Below are 22,701 nucleotides of genomic sequence, written 5' to 3' on the forward strand. Positions count from 1 at the left end.
TCAACACCAGAAGCACGGGTGGTCACGAGTGCCAATGCAGCAACAATGCCACTGCAGCAGCAATGCCCATGCAGCAACAATACCAATGCAGCAACAATACCAATGCAGCAACAATGCCAATGCAGCAGCAATGCCAATGCAACAACAATGTCAATGCAGCAACAATACCAATGCAGCAACAATGCCAATGCAGCAACAATGCCACTGCAGCAGCAATGCCCATGCAGCAACAATGCCACTGCAGCAACAATGCCAATGCAGTAGCAATGCCCATGCAGCAACAATGCCACTGCAGCAACAATGTCAATGCAGCAACAATGCCACTGCAGCAACAATGCCAATGCAGCAGCAATGCCCATGCAGCAACAATGCCCATGCAGCAAAAATTCCACTGCAGCAACAATGCCAAATGCAGCAGCAATGCCAATGCAGCAGCAATGCCAGTGCAGCAGCAATGCCAATGCAGTAACAATGCCAATGCAGCAGCAATGCAAATGCAGCAGCAATGCCAATGCAGCAACAATGCAAATGCAGCAGCAATGCCAAACGCTGGGGATGTGGGGGGAAATTAACTTGGAACAAGTATAACCCGTAAAAACAAAGTTTTTCACTATAAATCCTTAATATGCGTGGCATCGGGGCGGCTAGAGTCCTCTCGTCCTCTGGCTTGAGATGGCTGCCACCTATGGGTCAGATGATTGTCTGGCAGCATTAAACAATTGGTAATTAAATATTTTTAAAAAATTCCCTAAACAGTGTAAAATTTTGGAAATTTTTTTTCACGAAAATGCATTGTCACGCACAACGAGTCTGTGTGCAAAATGTCAGCTCGATTGGATCACGGGAAGTGGGTTAAAAAACTACCGAAAGATTTGCACGGTCCTAAGCAAGCAAGCAAACTTAATATCTATATATATAAAATCGTTCATGTCTGTCTGTCTGTGTGTGTGTGTGTGGACTTTGGCCCATACGCACTTTCATTGGACGGCGGTTGCCCCTGGCAACGGCTAGCCACGCCTTCGCCGCTTTCATTGGACCTGGCAACGGCTAGCCACGCCTTCGCCAAGGGCTGCAGTTTCATTGGACGGCGGTTGCCCCTGCCAACGGCTAGCCACGCCTTCGCCACTTTCATAAGCTCCGTATTTAATTAAATAATAGCCATTACACAGTATTGTTGGAGCGCTAGGGGGGGGAGGAAGGAACGCCACCCGTACCCTGCCTTTTCCAAGCCGACAATTTTAGGCGAGGCCGCAGGCTTTGCACGCTACTAGGCCTCGACACCCACCACGCCACTCTGAGGTAAATTCATCAAAGTTTTTCCTACTCTTCACTACACCCCCACCACAATGTGTGCTATTAATATTACTTTTAAACCCAACGCGCCAACAATCGATTACTTTAATGTTCACTGTACAAATACTCATTAAGCTGGGTGAGCGTACTGCCAGTCTATCATGTACACTGTAGCCTGCTTATTAAGCTCGGTGAGCGTACTGCCACTCTATCATGTACACTCTAGCCTGCTTATGAAGCTGAGTGCGTGAACTGGCAGTCTATAATGTGGACTCTTGCCTGGTTATTATAATCGATTCTTTATATGTTCTTTGTACAAACAGTCATTAAGCTGCTTGAGCGACCCCAGTTCGATTCCAACTCACGCCCACCACCGCTGACGATTATTTGAAACGGACCTGGCCCTCCCCTAGGTCCACTCAGCCTCAAAAGCGTAACTGCTGTCGTGTGTGAACATCGTCACTGGGGAGACAAAGGCGGCGGGGCATCGTGGATCCAAGTCCCGGGCGAAGCCGGGTCATGTGTATGTGTGTTTGTGTTTATGTGTATGTCTGTGTGTCTCTATGTATGTGTGTATAATTATGTGTATGTATGTGTTTGTGTGTATGTGTGTGTGTATGTATGTGGGGTTTTTTTTATGTCTTTATGTGTATGTCTGCGTGTCTCTATGTATGTGTGTATGTACGTGTGTGCATGTGTTTGTGTGTATGTATGTGTGTGTCTATGTATGTGTGTGTATGTGTTTCTGTGTATGTATGTGTGTGTATGTATGTGTGTTACGTGTCTGTCTGTGTGTCTGCATGTATGTGTGTGTGTATTGTGTATGTGTTTGTGTGCATGTATGTGTGTGTTTGTGTGTATGTGTATGTCTGTGTGTTTGTATGTGTGTGTATGTGTGTGTATGTGTTTGTGTGTATGTGTGTGTATGTATGTGTGTGTATGTGTTTGTATGTGTTTGTGTGTTTACGCTCGCATTACACAAATGTGTTGCTGGTCTAAGGCGTTCCTCGCACAGCATTGCCGCTTTATTATTTCAGTCGTTTACTGCCTTACGCACCCTGAAAGTCGTGTGTGTCTGCAGCAAGCGCGTGTATGTGTACCTATGGACGCGCGCGCGTGTGTTGTGTAGGGGGAACGGTAGTGTAGTGCTTAGCGTGCTGTCTGTGTCTGTGTGTGTGTCTGTGTGTGTGTCTGTGTGTGTGCGTGTGTGGTGTGTGGGGAGCGGTAGTGTAGTGCTTAGCGTGCTGTCTGTGTGTGTGTGTGTCTGTCTGTGTCTGTCTGTGTGTGTCTGCGTGTGTCTGTGTGTGTGTCTGTGCGTGTGTGGTGTGTGAGGAGCGGTGGGTGTAGTGCTTAACGCTACGCTGCGCTACCAACCCGGCGAACCGAGTTCGATTCCCGCTCACGGCCACCACCGGTGACGATTATTTGAACCTCCCCTAGGTCGACTCAGCCTCAAACGAGTAACTGGTGTGGCGTATTAACATCGGCACTTGGGAGACAAAGGCGGCCGGGCGTGGTGGATCCAAGTCCCGGGCGAAGCCGGGTAGTACAGCTAGTAAAGGATTTAAAAATAGACTAGTACCCGGCAGATATGATGGAACAACCACAATTTAATTTATATCTAACTACGTTGACTTTACCGAAAGAACCAAAGAGTATAGTTATGTAATTATTTTCAGAATTGCCAGAACATTCATAACTCTTCCAGCATCATTTGCGCTCAAGCAAGGCGAAGTTCCATGACGCAAATAATAAATTGATCTTTTTTCACACCTTAAATCATCCCTTCGCAATATTTCAACCCAGCGCCCATCGGGAGAGGATGATTGGTGTAAACAAGACCCGTGACGAGGTCTCGTTTCGTCTCTTCCGACGTCGCGGGTGTTGACGCGGAGAGAGAGAATAAGTAAACCCGTAAAAACAAAGTTTTTCACTATAAATCCTTTATATGCGTGGCGGCTAGAGTCCTCTCGTCCTCTGGCTTGAGATGGCTGCCACCTATGGGTCAGATGATTGTCTGCCAGTATTAAGCAATTGGTAATTAAATATTTAATTTGTTTTCCCTAAACAGTGTAAAATTTTGGTTAACTCTATCGACGACAACTTTGATTGTAGTGCTGTTCATTGCTGACCGTATGACATGTTGGTCTTCTAGATCTATGCTCAGCAACCATAAACAAGCAGACGTGTGCAGGCCACGCATATTCCTTCGAGTAAAATTGCCCACTGGCAAAATGTCACCTCGTGGAGATGCCGGGGATTGAACCCGGGGCCTCACACATGCGAAGCGTGCGCTCTCCCACTGAGCTACATCCCCATGGTGGTTCTACCTGGGCGCAGTTCCACCTCGATATTGGGTGAAACTTTGTCATCAGCTTCTTCCTCTCCCTTGTCACCCCACTCACTCTCCTGTTGGCCCTGGGCCCTGTACACATCGAGTCTGCACAGAGTCCAAGCAAAATGTATTTTTTTTTAAGAAATAGAAATAACAAGCATACATGTGGATGGATACTATGATGCTTTCCCAATTTATTTATTATTGGAAATATCCATTTCGGAAATAAAAAAAAGTGTTTTGGATACTTTTAAGCACTTGCTTTCATCTACAAATGTTTAAGTAAACCATTTGATCAGTGTGCATCGCTAGTTATACAAATAGCAAGTTCCTGAAATCAACACAAATTCATCCGAAGGTATCGTTCATATCGGCTAATATTTACGAGAGTTCATGTGCACCCCTATTACAGGGACATAGACACAGCCAATTGATTGTTGGATGATATTGGTCGCGAAAGGCTCGCGTGTTCAACTCGCATCTACTCCCATTGGAGCTGCTCCACCACCGTGCGCTCGACTCGGGGTTGGCAAGTCCACCACAATGAAGGAAAACTATAATTCTAGATTTGAAGCTTTCGTGACTGCAAGGATTCATATTCTTAGGTTTTTTTCGGTAAAGTCACGTAGGTAAAAAATTTAATTAACAAAAGTAAAATAAAACAAAATAAAAATCACGTTTCGGAAGCAACACAAGCTTCCGTCTTCAGGTGGAACCGTCACAGCCACGACAGCTGTATCAAGTAAATGAGAGATCACAAGAAATACCTCCCCGTATATATAATGGTTGAGGGGGGAAGGGCCAGGAACGGCTCAGTCCTTTGTTATGCAGTCTATTCTTAGTTTTAAGCCTCACCTTACCATATTAATAAAAAGTGTGCCGTTCCTGGCCCTTCCCCCCTCAACCATTATATATACGGGGAGGTATTTCTTGTGTTCTCTCATTTACTTGATACAGCTGTCGTGGCTGTGACGGTTCCACCTGAAGACGGAAGCTTGTGTTGCTTCCGAAACGTCGTGATTTTTATTTTGTTTTATTTTACTTTTATTAATTTAAATGTTTTACCTACGTGACTTTACCGAAAAAACCTAAGAATATGAAACTATAATTCATCACAACGACAGCCCATAGTCATCGTCAACCCTCAAACTGCGCAAACCCCCGCGAGTGTCGAAGCGTCAGATAAACGGGGAATATGTGCGGTGCATAGATGCAGCAGCAGCTGCCCCTGCAATAAAATTCTTCAGTTTTCTCTCCACCATCCATCCGACTGTTATGTTATCCGACTCTATGTTGTATTACATTACATTTCTAAGTATACTAGATTTGTGTTCCTATTTAATTTATACCTGATGATGATTGATTGTGTTGCAATCGAAACGTCGTGTGCTAGTATTTAATTTAATTTATTATTTTATCTTTATACGTGACTTTACCGAAAGAACCAAAGAATAATTCCTGCAGTCACGAAAGCTCCAAATTAAGTATAAATGATGGGGTTGTATTCTGCACTGCCCTCTACTGCTCATAGCGCGTATTACACCTGTATACTGTGCATTATGGTGGCCCGTCCAAATGACATCCACGCTTCACCCCTTTAAAAATATTTTTTTACAATTTTTCTTTGCTTGCAGCAGGTAAGGCCCACTTGAGCTATCTATGTGGCTCTTTTTCAGACGTGATCTGGCTCAACCAAGTGGCTGATCACGCGGACGTGTTATCATCGTCATCATCATCATAACCATGCCTCTGTGTGTAGTTATATAACTGATTTGAAGCTTTCGTGACTGCAGGAATCCATACTCTTTGGTTCTTTCGGTAAAGTCACGTAGGTAGAAATAAAATAAATCACGACGTTTCGATCGCAACACAAGCGGTCGTCATCAGGCAAAGGAGTCAGCCTCTAAAGACAAACTGTTTATAAAGGTTTGGGGATGGGCGTAGCCCAAGTGGAACATCAACACCAGAAGCACGGGTGGTCACGAGTGCCAATGCAGCAACAATGCCACTGCAGCAGCAATGCCCATGCAGCAACAATGCCAATGCAGCAACAATGCCACTGCAGCAGCAATGCCCATGCAGCAACAATGCCACTGCAGCAACAATGCCAATGCAGTAGCAATGCCCATGCAGCAACAATGCCACTGCAGCAACAATGTCAATGCAGCAACAATGCCACTGCAGCAACAATGCCAATGCAGCAGCAATGCCCATGCAGCAACAATGCCCATGCAGCAAAAATTCCACTGCAGCAACAATGCCAATGCAGCAGCAATGCCAATGCAGCAGCAATGCCAGTGCAGCAGCAATGCCAATGCAGTAACAATGCCAATGCAGCAGCAATGCAAATGCAGCAGCAATGCCAATGCAGCAACAATGCAAATGCAGCAGCAATGCCAAACGCTGGGGATGTGGGGGGAAATTAACTTTGAACAAGTATAACCCGTAAAAACAAAGTTTTTCACTATAAATCCTTTATATGCGTGGCATCGGGGCGGCTAGAGTCCTCTCGTCCTCTGGCTTGAGATGGCTGCCACCTATGGGTCAGATGATTGTCTGGCAGCATTAAACAATTGGTAATTAAATATTTTTAAAAAATTCCCTAAACAGTGTAAAATTTTGGAAAATTTTTTTTACGAAAATGCATTGTCACGCACAACGAGTCTGTGTGCAAAATGTCAGCTCGATTGGATCACGGGAAGTGGGTTAAAAAACTACCGAAAGATTTGCACGGTCCTAAGCAAGCAAGCAAACTTAATATAAAGGATTTAAAAATAGACTAGTACCCGGCAGATATGATGGAACAACCACAATTTAATTTATATCTAACTACGTTGACTTTACCGAAAGAACCAAAGAGTATAGTTATGTAATTATTTTCAGAATTGCCAGAACATTCATAACTCTTCCAGCATCATTTGCGCTCAAGCAAGGCGAAGTTCCATGACGCAAATAATAAATTGATCTTTTTTCACACCTTAAATCATCCCTTCGCAATATTTCAACCCAGCGCCCATCGGGAGAGGATGATTGGTGTAAACAAGACCCGTGACGAGGTCTCGTTTCGTCTCTTCCGACGTCGCGGGTGTTGACGCGGAGAGAGAGAATAAGTAAACCCGTAAAAACAAAGTTTTTCACTATAAATCCTTTATATGCGTGGCGGCTAGAGTCCTCTCGTCCTCTGGCTTGAGATGGCTGCCACCTATGGGTCAGATGATTGTCTGCCAGTATTAAGCAATTGGTAATTAAATATTTAATTTGTTTTCCCTAAACAGTGTAAAATTTTGGATTTTTTTTTTCACGAACATTAATTGTCTCGCACAACGAGTCTGTGTGCAAAATGTCAGCTCGATTGGATCACGGGAAGTGGGTTAAAAAACGACCGAAAGATTTGCACGGTCGTAAGCAAGCAAGCACGCAAGCACGCAAGCAAGCAAGCGAACTTAATATAAAGGATTTAAAAAACGGTCACGCAGAATTAACGTTAAATAGTTCAAATAACAAGTTACGTGCATTCCATTTCGCTCTTTTGATTCATTAAAAAAAACCACGAAGAAATAGCGGGATGATTTTTGGCAGTAATTCAGTCAAAACATACTTTGAGTATGAGCCAGCCAAATTCCACATCCATCACGTCCACGTTTACGCTTGGCAGCTACCAAAGTGAATTCCCTCACCCCATCTGACCCACTCAGCCAATATTCAGTAGTAAGAAGGTGTCAAGCCACACGTGGGTGTAGATTGTTAATTTCCTACATTCTAAGAAACGTAATGGTATAGGCTTTTAAACACGTAGGCTTTCGCGACTAATATCGAGTTCAAAGGGCTCGCATAATGCACATACATAATGTACGTTGCCACAGTAATCCCCCCCGCCACCCCCCACATTGTGCAACACATCTACGCCTCTATATAAGGAACGAAACAGGTGGACTTCTCCACAAATCTGGCTGTCGCCTGATGAAGCTGGTTGTAATTACTGGCGAAACGTCGTACTCGGATTGTAAATTTTGTGGCTTGGCTCTCCAACATACAACTGGTGTGCTGTACTAGTATACTACACTATACACTACACTATACACTACTATACACTATACACTACTATACACTACACTATACACTACACTATACACTACACACTAGTGCTGTACTAGTGACGAATTGGCACGTTCTGTTTACGTGACAACCCTTACTAGTTGGCTGTGTCGGGTGGTGGCGGGTTTTAACGAGACATTTATACATTTACGCGATCTCACCCATAAACCTCTATCATGGATGGTACAGGCTGTTAAATTGTTATGAGTGCAAAAACAATGCCATGTGGTAGCACTGCCCTTTGTTTCAGTAGAGTACAATCCCGCAACAGTGGACGCCGTGGTGTAATGTATATGTATGTATGTTGAACTTCTTTCGCACCGTACGTAGCCAACCGTGCTATTCGGAGGTGCATGGGAAAGGACAAACACACTAAACACAAAAAGCAGCACTCGGGAAGTCAGTTTTCAATCTAGATTTAAAAGTGCATAGCTCCAGTGGCTTCCTAATATCAGAAGGAAGAGCGTTCCAGACGGCCGCAGACGCAGCAGATCTGAAAGCGCGCGATGCGGTGACCGCCCTTGTTCGATGGCCAGCCAATGATTTTTCTTCGATTTAAAGCTTTCGTGACTGCAGGGATTCATCTTCTAGGTTCTTTCGGTAAAGTCATACAGAAGGGAAATAATAAAATAATAAAAATAAAACATTATAAAATGATTCTCACGACGTTTCGGCCACAACGCAAGCAGCCGTCCTCAGGTGAAGAACAGGTCTGTCGGAAAGACAGTGTCAGACACTTCTACGTGACTTTACCGAAAGAACCAAGAAGATGAAGGCCAGCCAATGGTTAGCAGCAACCCAGAGCTCGCTGCTTTCATCTCCCGGCACGACAGTGGAAACAACGATGCAAGTTCCTTAAATCTCCTGGCCACGGTCAACCCAGCAGGTCGTCGACCGGCAGGTTGCATGCGGTGGGATGACGTGCGGGTAAAACTCCCAGCTCTTCCAAGTCATCCGCCCGGCGTGGAAGAGCAGAGAAAGAAGGTAATCTCGAGAGGGGCTGTCTCGAGGTGCCACCAGTGGAGACCCTTCTGCTGGCAGGGGGCGTGCGAAAGACATCGCAGTGGATGCGCACGAATGCACAGACACACAGACGGCCCTTTGTGTGGACACCCTCAGAAGAATGCCACGCTGAACACATTTCACTTGCATTACACGCACGTCTTCCCTCCCTCCCTGCGCGGCACATTCTTCACAATAAGTTCACCTGCATGTGCTGTAGATTACGTAAATAAATAAACAAATACCTCGGCACGCTCCCCAATAACACTGCCTAAACATAAAATAAATTATATTCCGTAATTGGAATTGTTTCAAACAATGACCCTTTTTCTTTGCACACGCGCTATGAAGGGTTATTTGTTTGTTTACAGTGCTTGTGCATCACTGCGAACGCAGCGTCACTAAATAATTTGTAGATTACACGTCACAATGTCAATTACACACATTGCAAAATATTAATTGAGTCTTGAAACTCGTTTTGTTTTTAAGAGGGTGACTCGTTCGGCATGTTTAAGCTGAATGCCATCATAGTGAGTTCGGCATGTAGGAGGAAACCTCAGTGTCCGGAGAAAGCCCTCACTCATGCAAGGGAATAATACGCAAAATCCACAAAAAATTGCACGCAAAATTCCACGCAAAATCCACGCAAAATCCCTCGCAAAATTCCACGCAAAATTTCCATGCAAAATTTCCACGCAAAATGCACGCAAAATCCACGCAAAATCCACACAAAATTCTAGAAAGCGGAACCACATCGTCGCCCTCGCCTCAACGTACCTATAACACCTGGTATGTTGTACTGTACTGGTGGCCACCCATCAAAGCACAAGCCACCCTGAATATGCTGAGATGGGGGGGAGGGTGCTTTTGGGGGTAATTTGGTATTAGGCAAGATACCAGTTATTCTCGAATTCATCATGAAATGCGGCATCGCACAACAACTTACGTTTTGCTTTCTGTAAAAACCCTCTCACATCGATGGATAAAATACCCTTTTGGCCACACGACCTCTGCAAGATGCATAACGGGAGGAGCGTTTCGATCAAAGTTGATGGCAACTATCCCAATATATCGTCGCACAATGTGAAAACATTTATATTAAAATCTAAGGTCAGGTTTCAGAGGTGCGTTCAAAAAATCCTCACCAAAAATGCTGTTTCTCCAGCCAGCGTTCAATAGTAACTAAATCACACCAATTGGGTCCTACGCATCCCACCTGACAACACCTTGCCAGCGTGCATCTGAAGCATTGTCAGCTCACGCAGCGCTTTTGCGCGTAACCTTTGAGATTAGCACATTGGGAGCACTTCGCTTCCGAGAATGTAATCACTTACATGTGCCTGGTCTCCCAACTTTTACTTATAAATACAGCATTTTTGGTGAGAATTTTTTATTTTTTGTTTTATTTTACTTTTATTAATTAAAAATTTTTACCTACGTGACTTTACCGAAAAAACCTAAGAATATGAATCCTTGCAGTCACGAAAGCTTCAAATCTAGAATTATAAATACAGTTGACTATCCATGTAGACGTGCATCGACTATTGTGATAATTAAATATTGAAAACACGCACGGGATTGCGTAAACATATATTCACGATGACGCCAATCATATGCATGGGTGGCGGAGTGGTTATCACTCTGCGCTATTAATCTGGCCACCTGAGTTCAACTCACAGTCAAAGCGAACATCAGAGAGGTGAGTGATATCCGAACTGGTCATGGGTACCCATTACCCAACCCATAATAAACCAGCATGATGAAATATGTTCATATAACCGCTAAGACCGACACAGTATGGATAATTCCTCATCCAGCAGTGGACGGGCAAAGAGATGCAATAATGATTGCATGTAAATTAGAAATGCGTGAAACGTTAACACACACACACACACACATTCTGCCCTACTAATATGCCCAATCAATTTAAGGAAAGCACTGCCAGGATTTGAGAAAGATCAGTGTGCTGAGCTGGCACCACTGAGATGTGATATCGAAACGGGTTCTCAATACGTAATTGTATGTTGATTGTCTCAGTCCAGTTACGAATCACCACACCAAAGAACCCATCCCGTATTATGTTTGGTTCTGCACTTACATTGGCAAAATTCCAGCTATGACAATTCAAATATCAGTGATATTTTGATTTAAAGCTTTCGTGACTGCAGGGATTCATATTCTTGGTTCTTTCGGTAAAGTCACATAGAAGGGAAATAAAAAAGTAATAAAAAATATGAAAATGATATTGAAAATTATTATTTCATTATTTATTTCGCTTCTACGTGACTTTACCGAAAGAACCAAGAATATCAGTGATATTGTTACACGGCGAACATTAATCTCACATGCAGAGCTGATGGAAAGTGCTGCTATCGACTGCGTACCACAGAGGTCACTCAAAATGATCTCATGAGGTAGTTCCATGGTATCCACTTCTGCTGCCCATCGTTTTTTGACACGAAGGTCACACACGACTTTGCCAGATATTGGCATGGATTTTTAGAATTTTTTATTTTCTTGAAATCTCACGACGTAACGCGAACAGCACAATCGGGACAGCGCGCGAGGCCGGCAGTAGGCGCATCAGAGCACCATGGCCAGCAGGCGAATGAGGGCCACGTCGTGTTTAGCAGAAGAACGTACCGTTGTTCTTCTTGGATCTTTCAGTAAAGTCACGTAAAAGGGAAGTAATAAAATAATAATAAACATAATAAAATAAAATAATAAAATCAAAGAATATAATAAAATAATATTATATATTATTCTTTTATTACTTCCCTTATACGTGACTTTACCGAAAGAACCAAGAAGATGAATCCCTGCAGTCACGAAAGCTTTAAATCGAAATTTAACGTACCGTTGGTTGCGTGGTCGCAATCGGGGAACGGACGGACCCCCGTCCTCGTGAAGTAGAGACGCGTGCGGGCAGCAGGCAGGCCTCTCAATTTCACCGACGCACGGTGGCCACCGCTGCCGCCGATGCCGGCGTGCGACACGGCGCTGCCCGCACGCGTCACGGGGCGGCGCGGCCGGCCTGTCGTCTTCGTTGTGCGCGAGCTCGTTATCACAGCGTCTTGGCAATACGCAAGCGCTTTTGTCGGTTGTTACCGTTCGTTTGAGCCTTTGCGTATTGCTTTAATGCAGGGGTAGAGTTCCCTGAACTCATTGTGGCCGCTATAAAATTCCGCGCGATGAGAGCCGCTTTGTTGAGATATCACTTGTGGCCAGGTCGCCTGGGATGCAGGACGTTGGTATATTTGGAGTTTGCGTGTTCTCCCTGTGATCGCGTGAATTTTTCTCCGATTCCTACGGATTTGCCCTCCATATTTAGAATCAACATGCGTTTCGAGTATTTGATGAGCGACTTCGTTGAGCTATCATTTATGGCCAGATCGCTTCCAAAAAAGAAGTGAATAGTTCAGGGGGCTTTACCAGGTAAAAATAAAAAGTTTAGTTATTTATAGGAATATTTCGTTCGTATATATGTTTTGTGAGTTTCTTACCTCTCCTATACTTTGCACTGCTATCGTGTTTTTGTATCGTTAGTTGTAACATTCTGACCTGCTCCTACTGGACATCTGTGAAAGAGAGTTTAAGAGCTCATCGCATTCCATTTCAGCCACAGATATAAAGTGGACGAGCTGAAAAAAAACACCTCCATTTCATCTGAGCCTTTCATTAATTGGTTGTCAAAGAATGGATTGATCTCACCACTCATCCTTAATACGCAGAAAGATACTACTTCAATGCAAAAAGTTAAATGATTTGAAAAGTTTTATTCTGATTAATGCTTAATCTTAGCTTTAATTTTAATATTCACACTTTTTACACTTTTAAAAAGGCAATTATAAAAGGGTCACAATCTTATGTCATACAAATTTGCTAAAAATATTCCAAAGTGCCGCAAACCAATTTTTTTTACGGAAAATGTCTCATTATCGAGATAAAATACAGAAAATTACATCTCAAAGTTTTAAATGCAGTCAAATTACGACGGCAAATCAATTAACCAGCAAATGTGTTAGATCGTACTTAACACGATCTCTTTAGAGCTGTAACATACATATTAAAGCGTGACAACATTTTCTCCTACTTAGCGTATCCTTTTCCTTGCGATTTCAAACATTTCACTTGAAAATGGAGTAGGTTAAGGTACTGGAGTTTTAATAATAAATTTGTATCTTTTCAAAGACTTTTTAATTTTTTCGGAAAAGTTACTTTATAGTGAGAATAACATCAGAGCCACCTGTGTCACAAAGTGGACAATAGCACGGTGTTCTTTGCGCAAGTGTATTGTTGTCTTTTTTGTGGCGGCTTATCATGTGGATGGTGCAGCTCACAATCGGAAGGTTGAAAATTCAAGTCCTGTTTGCAGGTGGTTGCCTCGGGGTGCTATAAATGTCCACCACTTCGTGGGGAAGTTAAAAGTGGTTGTCCGGCAGATAGATTCGCCCCACCACCCCGCCAGATGAAACAGCCATTTCTGCCGCTGGCTCAGGTGCTGCAAACAGGAGACGCGGCACCACCTCGACGATAATTTGGGCTCGAAATCACATTGACACTTGCCTCGTTGACCTCTCGCCCGGTCACCGATTGAATGATTTGATTAACGTTTGGCGCGAGGGACGAAGATGTGCACAAGAGGCCGTCGGTCAATTTCACCATCGCGTCGCGAACGCGTGAAGATGTACCGAGAGGCTATCGCGGCAACATTTCCTCAAGGTCGGCCACGATGTACGAAACGATGGCCCACAGAGCAGCGCAGCGGTTCATGTCTCCAGGGTCCTGCACGCTCATCGTGTCACCGTCCGAGTGATGAAACCAGAAGTAACGGCTCGCGTTGTCATACAGACTGGCCCCTGGCAGACATGGAACATGGGGGGGGGGGGGGGGGGGTAGTGTGCATCATCGGATGAGAAATTGGGTAGTATCAGCTCGGCACACGTAACCATGTCACCGTTACAAGCGATTATTACGTTTGAGCAGTAGCTTGCCACCGTTGTGTGCCAGCGGTGGCGAGATGTTAACGACCACGCCTGGTATACAGGAGGTTGTGGATTTGATCCAAACTCTGATGCCTGCTGCACATTCAGAGTTTGCATGTGCTCCCTTTCCGTGGTCACATTTAATTTTCTCTGAGTCCTCCGTTTTCCTCCTTCACATTTATAATTAAAGTGCAGTTCGGGTATTTGGCTGCTATAAATCTACACGTGATAAGCCACTTCGTTGAGCTATTATTTGTGCTCAGGTCTCTTCTGAAAAAGATCTATATAGCTCAGTGGGCCTTACCTGGTTCAATAAAAAAAATTGTAAAAAAAAAATAAGAAGCCGGGAGGCCTGTGCCTCGCCTATGAATTAAAAAAAAATTATCTGCTCAACTGCATACACAACCCTCCTCCCTCCACCCCTTCCAGGAGGCTTCCGTGTCCCACCGACACGATGACGACCCACCGGCCACCACCGCAATCACGAGACGCGCACGCCATTGTGCAGGGGAGAGCCGAGTGGTTACGACTTGTATGCACGTGTTTGTTCACATCAGGAACGTGAGACCAACGATGTTTACGCGGCAGGCAGAGCACAGAAGACGACAACGAGATGGCGCAATTGAGATCGACCGTGCAACAGGTTTGACACACAAAAGATAAACAATGCAAATGAGATAACATACGAGACAGACAATACAAATGAGAAAGAACAAATCTGACGGGCAAAACATGCACGGGAAATCGGAACAAACAATGCACACACTACAAACGATACAGACAATATAATTAAGAGATTACAAATGAGATGTTGAAAAAGCTAATTAATTTTGGAGCGAATTGTGACCCAAAATAGTGTAAATTCAGGGTGTAGATGTAAACCATTACACGTGTGTTATCGGTATAAAGCAAAGGAAATAATCAAGTGTGTACTGTGGCGGTGATGATGATGAAATTGATGATGCAAATATTAAATAATCCAGCCACTTGAAGAGAAACACATGCTATTTGCAAGAATCGGTGTAAACATGTCTACTATTTATTGCCTCGGCAGTTCTTGACCACACACACACACACACAATTAACTTGCACGAGCGGTGACACATTGAATCTCTAAAGCAGACGGCGAAGGCGAAGATTTCGATCGTAAAAACATGAGATGCGAAAAGCAAATCGGTTCATCGTAGACGGCGTAAATTAGGATCAGGAGCAGACGTTGCGAGTCGACGGGGCGACGGTTCTGGCTTGGATGATTATCGTGCCACGCGTGAGCGAGAGACTGCAGCCAGGCACGATGAAGATTGACCATGCTCCCAGTCCCTTGCGCACGTTATACAACAGCAGAGGAATGGGTAGCAACACGAACGTCATTTATCCATAAGCCTCCCCCCGTACATTTGTGATTTACTAATTTGGTTGGGTTTTTTTCATACGCAGTTAATCGCATTTAAAAAAAAACTCGTTTCCCGGCACGTTAATAATGCTAAGAAAACGCTTCCAGTAAAAAAAAAAAATCTTAATTTGTAGAAGTGAGGATGGTGATTAAATTCATAGCATTATTAACTCTGCAAAGGAAGTCACACGTACGCGTGAGGTAGAGAATGGCAAGGAAAATTAATGGAGACGTACTGCATGGAGGAAACCCCATATTAGGTGAACTAAAAATAAGAAATCTCTTTAATCAGCGTGGCCTTTAACATAAAATTAGCATTGATGAGGAAGGCTTTGTGTTCTACTTTCTTGATGAAAAAGTCGCTGGTTTGGAAAATGTATTTTTGAGAACTCGACATGATTTTATAAATATGTCCTTCATCAAAATGATATCATTGATAGATTACAAATTATGTATATATAAAATATAAATCCATTATAGCCATGCAATCTAAAACAGCTTTTTTTCCTGAGAATGGTGACTGGTTAAGACATCTGAAAAATAGATTGAACATTTCATTGGCATTGCCCGTTATGAATAATTTGCAATGAAAAATGATTAGATTCAATGGTGCATAATGGTGCAATGGTCAGCTTTACACTGGACTTGCAATCCAAAGGTCGCCGATTTGATCTCGCACAGCTCCAGTCTAAACAATGGTTCATGATTGAAAAAAAAACAATCCCCCACCTCTGTCTTCCCAGCAGCGTAAGCCGGTCTAGCGGTGGGCAGATTGCGGATGGCGGGGTAAAGTGTGGGAAATTCTACCCCTCTAGCTCTTTCAAGCCGTCTGCCCAGCGTGGAAAAGTAGGCCAAACGTACCCTCCAGAGTGGTCCTCAAGAGCCTCCTCTAGCAGGGGCTCTTCAGCCAGCAGTGGGCAAGTAATGGCAGCGCTGCACCTTTCTTTAAGCCTTGACCGTGGTTCGTTTGGCAAGACTGGAATCTGTAGGTCTTTGGGATTGATGTTTGTGCAACGAGCACTGGTGGAGCTGTAGGTGAAAGGCAAGCCAGGCGCCCCCGCGAGCCTGTGCCACAATTAGAAATATTAAAAAACTATAAAACATTTTTATTTAATTTTACCAGGTAAGGCCCACTGAGTTATATAGCTATTTTTCAGAAGCGACCTGGCCACAAATGATAGCTCAATGAAGTGACTTACCGTCACGTGGACATGTATAGCAGCCAAATACTATAAACGCATGCGGTTCTAAATGTGAGGGAAAAATCAGAGGACCCCGAGGAAAAGTCCGCGCGACCACGGGGAGAGACAGCGACACGCAAACTCCAAATATAGAGCAAGCGTCAGGGTCGGGATCGAACCGACGACCTCCTGCATACCAGGTAGTTAACATCTCGCCACCAGTTACAGTAGAGGAGAAAAAGAAAATCAGCAAAGTGGCCATCAGATGACCCCTGTTCACCTCCCAACTGCTGGTAATCAGGGCAATGTTTGTCATTGTGGCCACACGGGCCCCCAGTCAATTGACATTGCATGTGCTCTCACGCAGAGACTCATGGAAATTCACTGACACGTTAAATATAATAATACTTTTGTAATTAAACGGTGATCTGGCTTCGTGGCAAGTGACATTTGCCAATTCAGTTTTAACTTTAATAAAAGATCCAATTTCAATTAATTTAGCAGTATGTCTCAAATGTGCTTCAATTTCAATAATGTCAATTCTTTTTTTCAAAAACACATTTGAAATTAAAGTGATGGAAAACCCATCGAATAAATAAGCAATCAACCGAAGGAAATGTCGTTGAGGTTAAACGAGTTTAAAAAGGGATGCAACTTTTTTGAAAATAACATTTCCACAATGAGCGCGCTGCGTTTGCCAAGACAGCAAAGTTATGTGAAAAACAGTCTGGAATTTGTTTTTAGAGGGTGAAATAGGACAGCCTTGGCCTTGCTCGGGGCAATGGTTGCCAGGAACTGCTTAAACAATGCAGTGGAAAGTCAGCAGTGCACATCATTAACCGGTCACTTTTGTTCGCCTTCTCACCCTTGGCTACACAGGCTTAAAACCTCCCCATGGTGAGCCCTAACCACCACCGCCCTTTCCAACACCCCCATCTCCACAGATACATCGATATTGTTTGCTTGTACGCGGAGACAGCGCCGTAGCAATGGCAGCGAGGTCGGAGGCGGTTGCCCCGAAGGAGGCATCCCACGAACGCGTAGCCCGATTGTCGGTAACGAAGCAGCAAGCGGCGGGTGAAGAGTCGCTCGCATTGTTGGCGGGGTAGTGCCGCCCTCACCTCCCCCCGCACCGTAGCGGCGGGAGGGGTGGGCGAGGCTGGCACCTTGCCCTGCCCAGGCGCCAAAATGGTTCGCTGTGGCTCTTCGTGCAGAGACGGAATGGCGTTCAGGTTATATTTTTAGTTTTTTGTCCATGATGTTACGTGGCAACACGTCACGAGTTGGTGTTCACCGTTGCTTCTGGCACTGAGCGGGGCCCCCTAGATTGTGTATGGGGGTGCTCTTGTTGCCAATGGCATCTGGTAATCCGGCAGCATTTGCTTAACAAGCCCGACTCTGCCTATGAGACCCAGAAGGTCAAAACCGGTCCAAAGTTTTCGAGCTTAAACAAATAAAGCTTGATAATCTAATATGTCCACGGACTGTACATTCTATATAGAGACAGAATAGAATGGTTTCTTTTAACCCATCTCGAACTTCATATTTCTTGACAATGGAATAAATGCTTCCATAAGAACAATGTTATTCAGACGTTTTGAAAGAAAAAAAAAACCTCTTAAGAATGTGGAGGTGCCTGGATGGTTTATACCAAGTTCTCTACCGTAGCAAGTTCAGGGATCTCAGCAATGACCACTGCCTGCAAACAAAATCCTACCAAATTAAACTTGTTTTTTAGTGAATTTATAGCTCTGACAATAAAAAATATTTGTTCTACTGTCATGTGACAAACATTTATCTCACAGTAGATGGTGCAGAAAGGGCACCGAATGTGTGTGGATTAAAGAGGTCACTTGAAAGGATCTCAGAAGTAGTTCTGTGACATCTACCTCCACAGAAGATTCTGAAACACGTGGGATTATGCGCTGCTCCCGCAAACGTTTGGAATACATTCTTTGTCTCCTGACAACGGCAACACAATTGCAATCAAATTAATAAAAAAAAATCTTAATTACTCTTATCGAAAAGAATAAAACTTAAACGCACTTGCTGATAAAGTCTCAGAATTTCCGGCGGCGTTTAACTATACTTTCTCAAAGGTAAATCACAGCTTCATATCACATTAGCTCTACTCAAGGGAAGCACTGGTAAAGTAGTTTTTTTTTAACAACATGCATCTGCTTAGCATCTGTGTCCTATTAAGAAAAGAATTGTGCCTAGAAAACACTGCTCATGGCCGTTGCGCCCAAATGGACACATTCAGCGACGTCAAGAGTCGAAATCGGGAAAAGAAAAGTGCACGCTAGGAAAAGGGGCAGATGAAGAATGGAGAGAAGATTATGAAAGAAGAAAAAAACTAATTAAAATGATGGATTCAAGGCAAAGCCCAGAGGACTGTAGCCCTTATCAATATCCAGGAGCTCTCAGTCATGAATAGTTCTGGTTGATTGCATTTTAATTTAAACAACTCTCAAGGGCTCGCAGACAATTCCTATGCAAAGTGTCTCTGCTAAAAGGCAACTACTTTCACTCGCACTGGAGGACGTGTGTGAAAAGATCCATTAACCGTGCCCGCAGCACAAGGCCAGCGCCAAGAAAAGCAACGGACGTTAGTCACGGTCAATGCCCTCTTCTTTGTCCCCTGCTGGACAGCCGACTGCCATTAATATCCCCAGGGACCAGGAGCTCTGCTTGCTGTACACACATTGCAAATCAGTGTAGTGGTGCTGCCATGGTGTGATGGTCGGTACACAGTACTCGCGGTAGCGATAGGGCAACGCGGTGGTGAGATGTTGACTACCTCGCCTGGTATACAGGAGGTTGTGGGTTTGATCGATTGTGTATTCGGAGTTTGCATGTCTCTCTCCGTGGTCGTGTGGATGTTTCTCCGGGTTCTCCGTTTTTTTCCCTCCACACTTAGAAACATGCGTTTAGAGTATTTGGCTGTTATAAACTTCCACATAAGCTACTTCGTTGAGCTGTCATTTGTGGCCAGGTCGCTACTGAAAAAGAGCTACATAGCAGTGGGTCATACCTGGTCAAATAAAAAATTGTTTATAGTTTAAGAAAATACATTAGTTTACTTGCAATTCAGAGGTCACCGGGTGCGGCAGTTGTGTATTTAATTTTTAAAAATGCATTTAAATTTAGAACGTGGCTAGCCAGACTTTTCAGGTAGCCGGACCAACTGGGCTCCCCCTTCTTAGTCCAAGGAGTTACTGCGCACGCTTACGTACATGTATGTATACGTATCTACATTGTATACACTTGAGAATTCACAGGTGTTTGCACCATGAGCCACTCCGGCACTGTCATCAATAAAACCAATATTCAAAGGACCATTCGCTTCTCTGGATTTTCATGCCTTGTGTCGTGCAACCGATCGACCTTCTTGAAAAAAGAGGTTTCCCCGCAACAACCCTTGTGCTTTCGTCCTGTCACTCCTGGCTCGATCAAAGTAAAGAAGGTGAAAGTGCGGCTCAGAAAGTGCCCGCTCACACCACTGCTGGCAGAAGGGCCTCAACTAGACAGCCCATAATCAAGGGTATTTTGCCTCGTATTCCACGCCGAGTGTTTTTGCGTCACCGTATACGTATCTACGTTGTACACAGAAAACACAAGCGTTGTCCTGATTACCAGCAGTTGAGACGTGAACAGGGCTCACCCGATGGCCACTGTTTTGTTCAAATCCTTTATATTAAGTTCACTTGCTTGCTTGCGCGCTTACGACCGTGCAAATCTTTCGGTCGTTTTTTAACCCACTTCCCGTGATCCAATCGAGCTGACATTTTGCACACAGACTCGTTGTGCGAGACAATTAATGTTCGTGAAAATTTTTTCCGTAACTTTACACTTTTTAGGACAAAAAAAATTATATTTAATTACCAATTGCTTAATGGTGCAATGCAATCATCTGACCCATAGGTGGCAGCCATCTCAAGCCAGAGGACGAGAGGACTCTAGCCGCCACGCATATAAAGGATTTATAGTGAAAAACTTTGTTTTTACGGGTTATACTTGTTTCTCCACTGTAACTGGTGGCGAGATGTTAACTCCCTCACCTTGTATACAGGAGGTCGTGGGTTCGATCCCAACCGTGACGCCTGCTGTATATTTTGAGTTTGCGTGTCTCTCTTCCCGTGGTCGTGTGGATTTTTCTCCCGAGTGTTTGGCTAAAATGTAGAGCTTACGTGAACAGGTACCTAAGTTTTCATATTAGACTTGCACTTTATTCAACTCGAGTTTGTTTCATTTATGTTAGCTGTGCAATGTTCCTTAAGGACCCTCTGTACGTGAATATCTCTGCGATATCGACGTTTTTATTTGTTGTTGTCGCTGTGCTCAGGCACCACGGATCTCTCGCCCGTGTAAAATAGCAGTGCGATTGGCTGAACGGAATAATCCGTGTAACAACTCAAGTGAACTTAAAACTAAACTTCAGATGTCTTGTAAGGTGGCAGTGTCCACACTTTTCCACACCACACACCGCCAGACAATTTGCAAACATCTGTGGCCATTAAAGTCTTCTGCAACTGCTTGCAATTGTCTGCGGAAGGCGATAATGATTTCTGGAAATGATAACAACTTCCCAGGCAATATCACTTTGAAAATTATCACTGAGACTGCAATGCATTTCCTGGGCACAACACGTCAAGGATGTAGCCCTGAATCTACTGCTGGTCGAAGGGCTTTCACCGAGAGGGAGACCATGAGAGCCACTCGAGAGGGTATCTGGTATACTCATTACATGCTGGCCAGACTTCTCGGATGAGGTGAGAGTAGCCCGCACTTGGCGACCTATGGATCGCAAGTCCAGCATCGCTGTTCTTCAACATTGTCAGGACCTACAGCAAGCCAAGAGGGCAACGCAAGGCGGCCCTGGCCCTGTGCGACCGGCGTGACGGAACACTCGTCGCCCCTGCCCCCCCCCGACGACCTCGTCTGGCTGAGCGAGAGGTGCAACGCTCGCTGGACTCCGAGGCCACGTTTCGGCGGATCGAGGTCCCGTCCCTGCCCATCCAATATTCTGACGTGTGATGTTGCACGAACAAAAAAAAGCGTCGATTCACTTACAGACCATTAATGAGGCCAGAGGGCTAAAAGTGCAACGGCAACATTAGTCAGCAGTGTGCCTGTCCCTACGACTGATTCATTCACGCGCAAATGAGCGAGCAATATTTCACTTTGCAATAAGCAAACCAATTTTGCACTTTGACACGGGGCCGTGTTGCCATGACCACTGGGAACTTGGCCGGCTCAGTTCTCGAATGAGGCTGGGCCCACATGCCTGTGCTTCTGCAGCATTCTCTCCCAGGCTCAGGCTGACCATAAAAGACAAAGGTCCCCCGTGTAGCCTTAACAGACTGTTGGGGCAAGTGCTGTTAGCGAGCACCCACGAAGGCTGGCACGGCACACGAGGGGGTGGGTGGCCAGCACCACGCCCGGCCGCCTTTGTCTCCCTAGTGGCGATGTTTACACACCGCACGGGGTACTCATTTGAGGCCGAGTCGACCTAGGGGAGGCCCAGGACCGGTTTGGATAATCAGCACTGATGTTGGCCGTGAGCGGAAATCTAACTCTGGTCGCCGGGTTCGTAGCGCAGAATGCTAACCGCTACACTGCCGCTTCCCCATACGTACAGACTTGCATGCATGACTACGTATAAACACATTCACGTACTCTAAACCACACGAGAGTCCACGGAGACTGGAGGACTATTTTGTTTAAGGGACACCTGGGTCCCAAAGTAATACAAGTATACAGTACACGTGCGAACAAATAGTGGAAACAACATCAAATACATCTTATTGGATCTTTCGGTAAAGTCACGTAGAAGGGAAGTAATAAAATAATAAAAATAAAACATAATAAAATAATTCTCACGACGTTTCGGCAACAACGCAAGCAGCCGTTCTTCACCTGAGGACGGCTGCTTGTGTTGTGGCCGAAACGTCGTAAGAATTATTTTATTATGTTTTATTTTTATTATTTTATTACTTCCCTTCTACGTGACTTTACCGAAAGAACCAAGAAGATGAATCCCTGCAGTCACGAAAGCTTTAAATCGAAACATCAAATACCTCGAATAAAAACCGAATGTTAAGAGATAAAGCCGTGTGAAGTTCAACAGGACTTAACTTTCAGTAGCTTGCTGCGAAAGAGGGTGTACGGTAATCCACAAGGAGTTAGTTATGTCAAAAACGACCGAGAAACACATCCAACTGCCCATTTCGAACTTACTGGGACAGATTCTTCTTGAAGCGTACAAGGGTTGCACTAGTTATCCCACGAGGAGTCTCATGGTAAAGAGAATGAGTCAAAGCAGGGACACACAACACAGAGATTTTGAGGTCCTGTGTGAATAAAATGTTCTCAGATTTCAACGTGAATTAAATCAACCAGATGGGATTGCAGTGA

The 22,701-nt window shown here is 44.5% G+C and overlaps 1 protein-coding gene and 1 non-coding gene across 2 annotated transcripts in view; both read right to left on the bottom strand.

Annotated features, from left to right (window-relative positions):
• Window positions 1-3,538: 3,538 nt before the first annotated feature.
• Window positions 3,539-3,610, bottom strand: TRNAA-CGC (transfer RNA alanine (anticodon CGC)). Its single transcript has one exon. It is a non-coding gene; the product is annotated as a tRNA-Ala (tRNA).
• Window positions 3,611-12,481: 8,871 nt separating this feature from the next.
• The window catches only part of CPQ (carboxypeptidase Q), a 64,979-nt gene continuing 54,759 nt past the window's right edge, over window positions 12,482-22,701 (bottom strand). The window contains exon 9 of the mRNA XM_061554220.1: window positions 12,482-13,584. Within this exon, the coding sequence (XP_061410204.1) occupies window positions 13,424-13,584 (161 nt within the window). The 3' untranslated portion in view covers window positions 12,482-13,423. The remainder of the gene's footprint in view (window positions 13,585-22,701) is intronic.

The sequence above is a fragment of the Lethenteron reissneri genome, chromosome 19, assembly GCF_015708825.2.
Source record: "Lethenteron reissneri isolate LAM-NWPU_2019-01 chromosome 19, ASM1570882v1, whole genome shotgun sequence".
NCBI classification, from domain to species: domain Eukaryota; kingdom Metazoa; phylum Chordata; class Hyperoartia; order Petromyzontiformes; family Petromyzontidae; genus Lethenteron; species Lethenteron reissneri.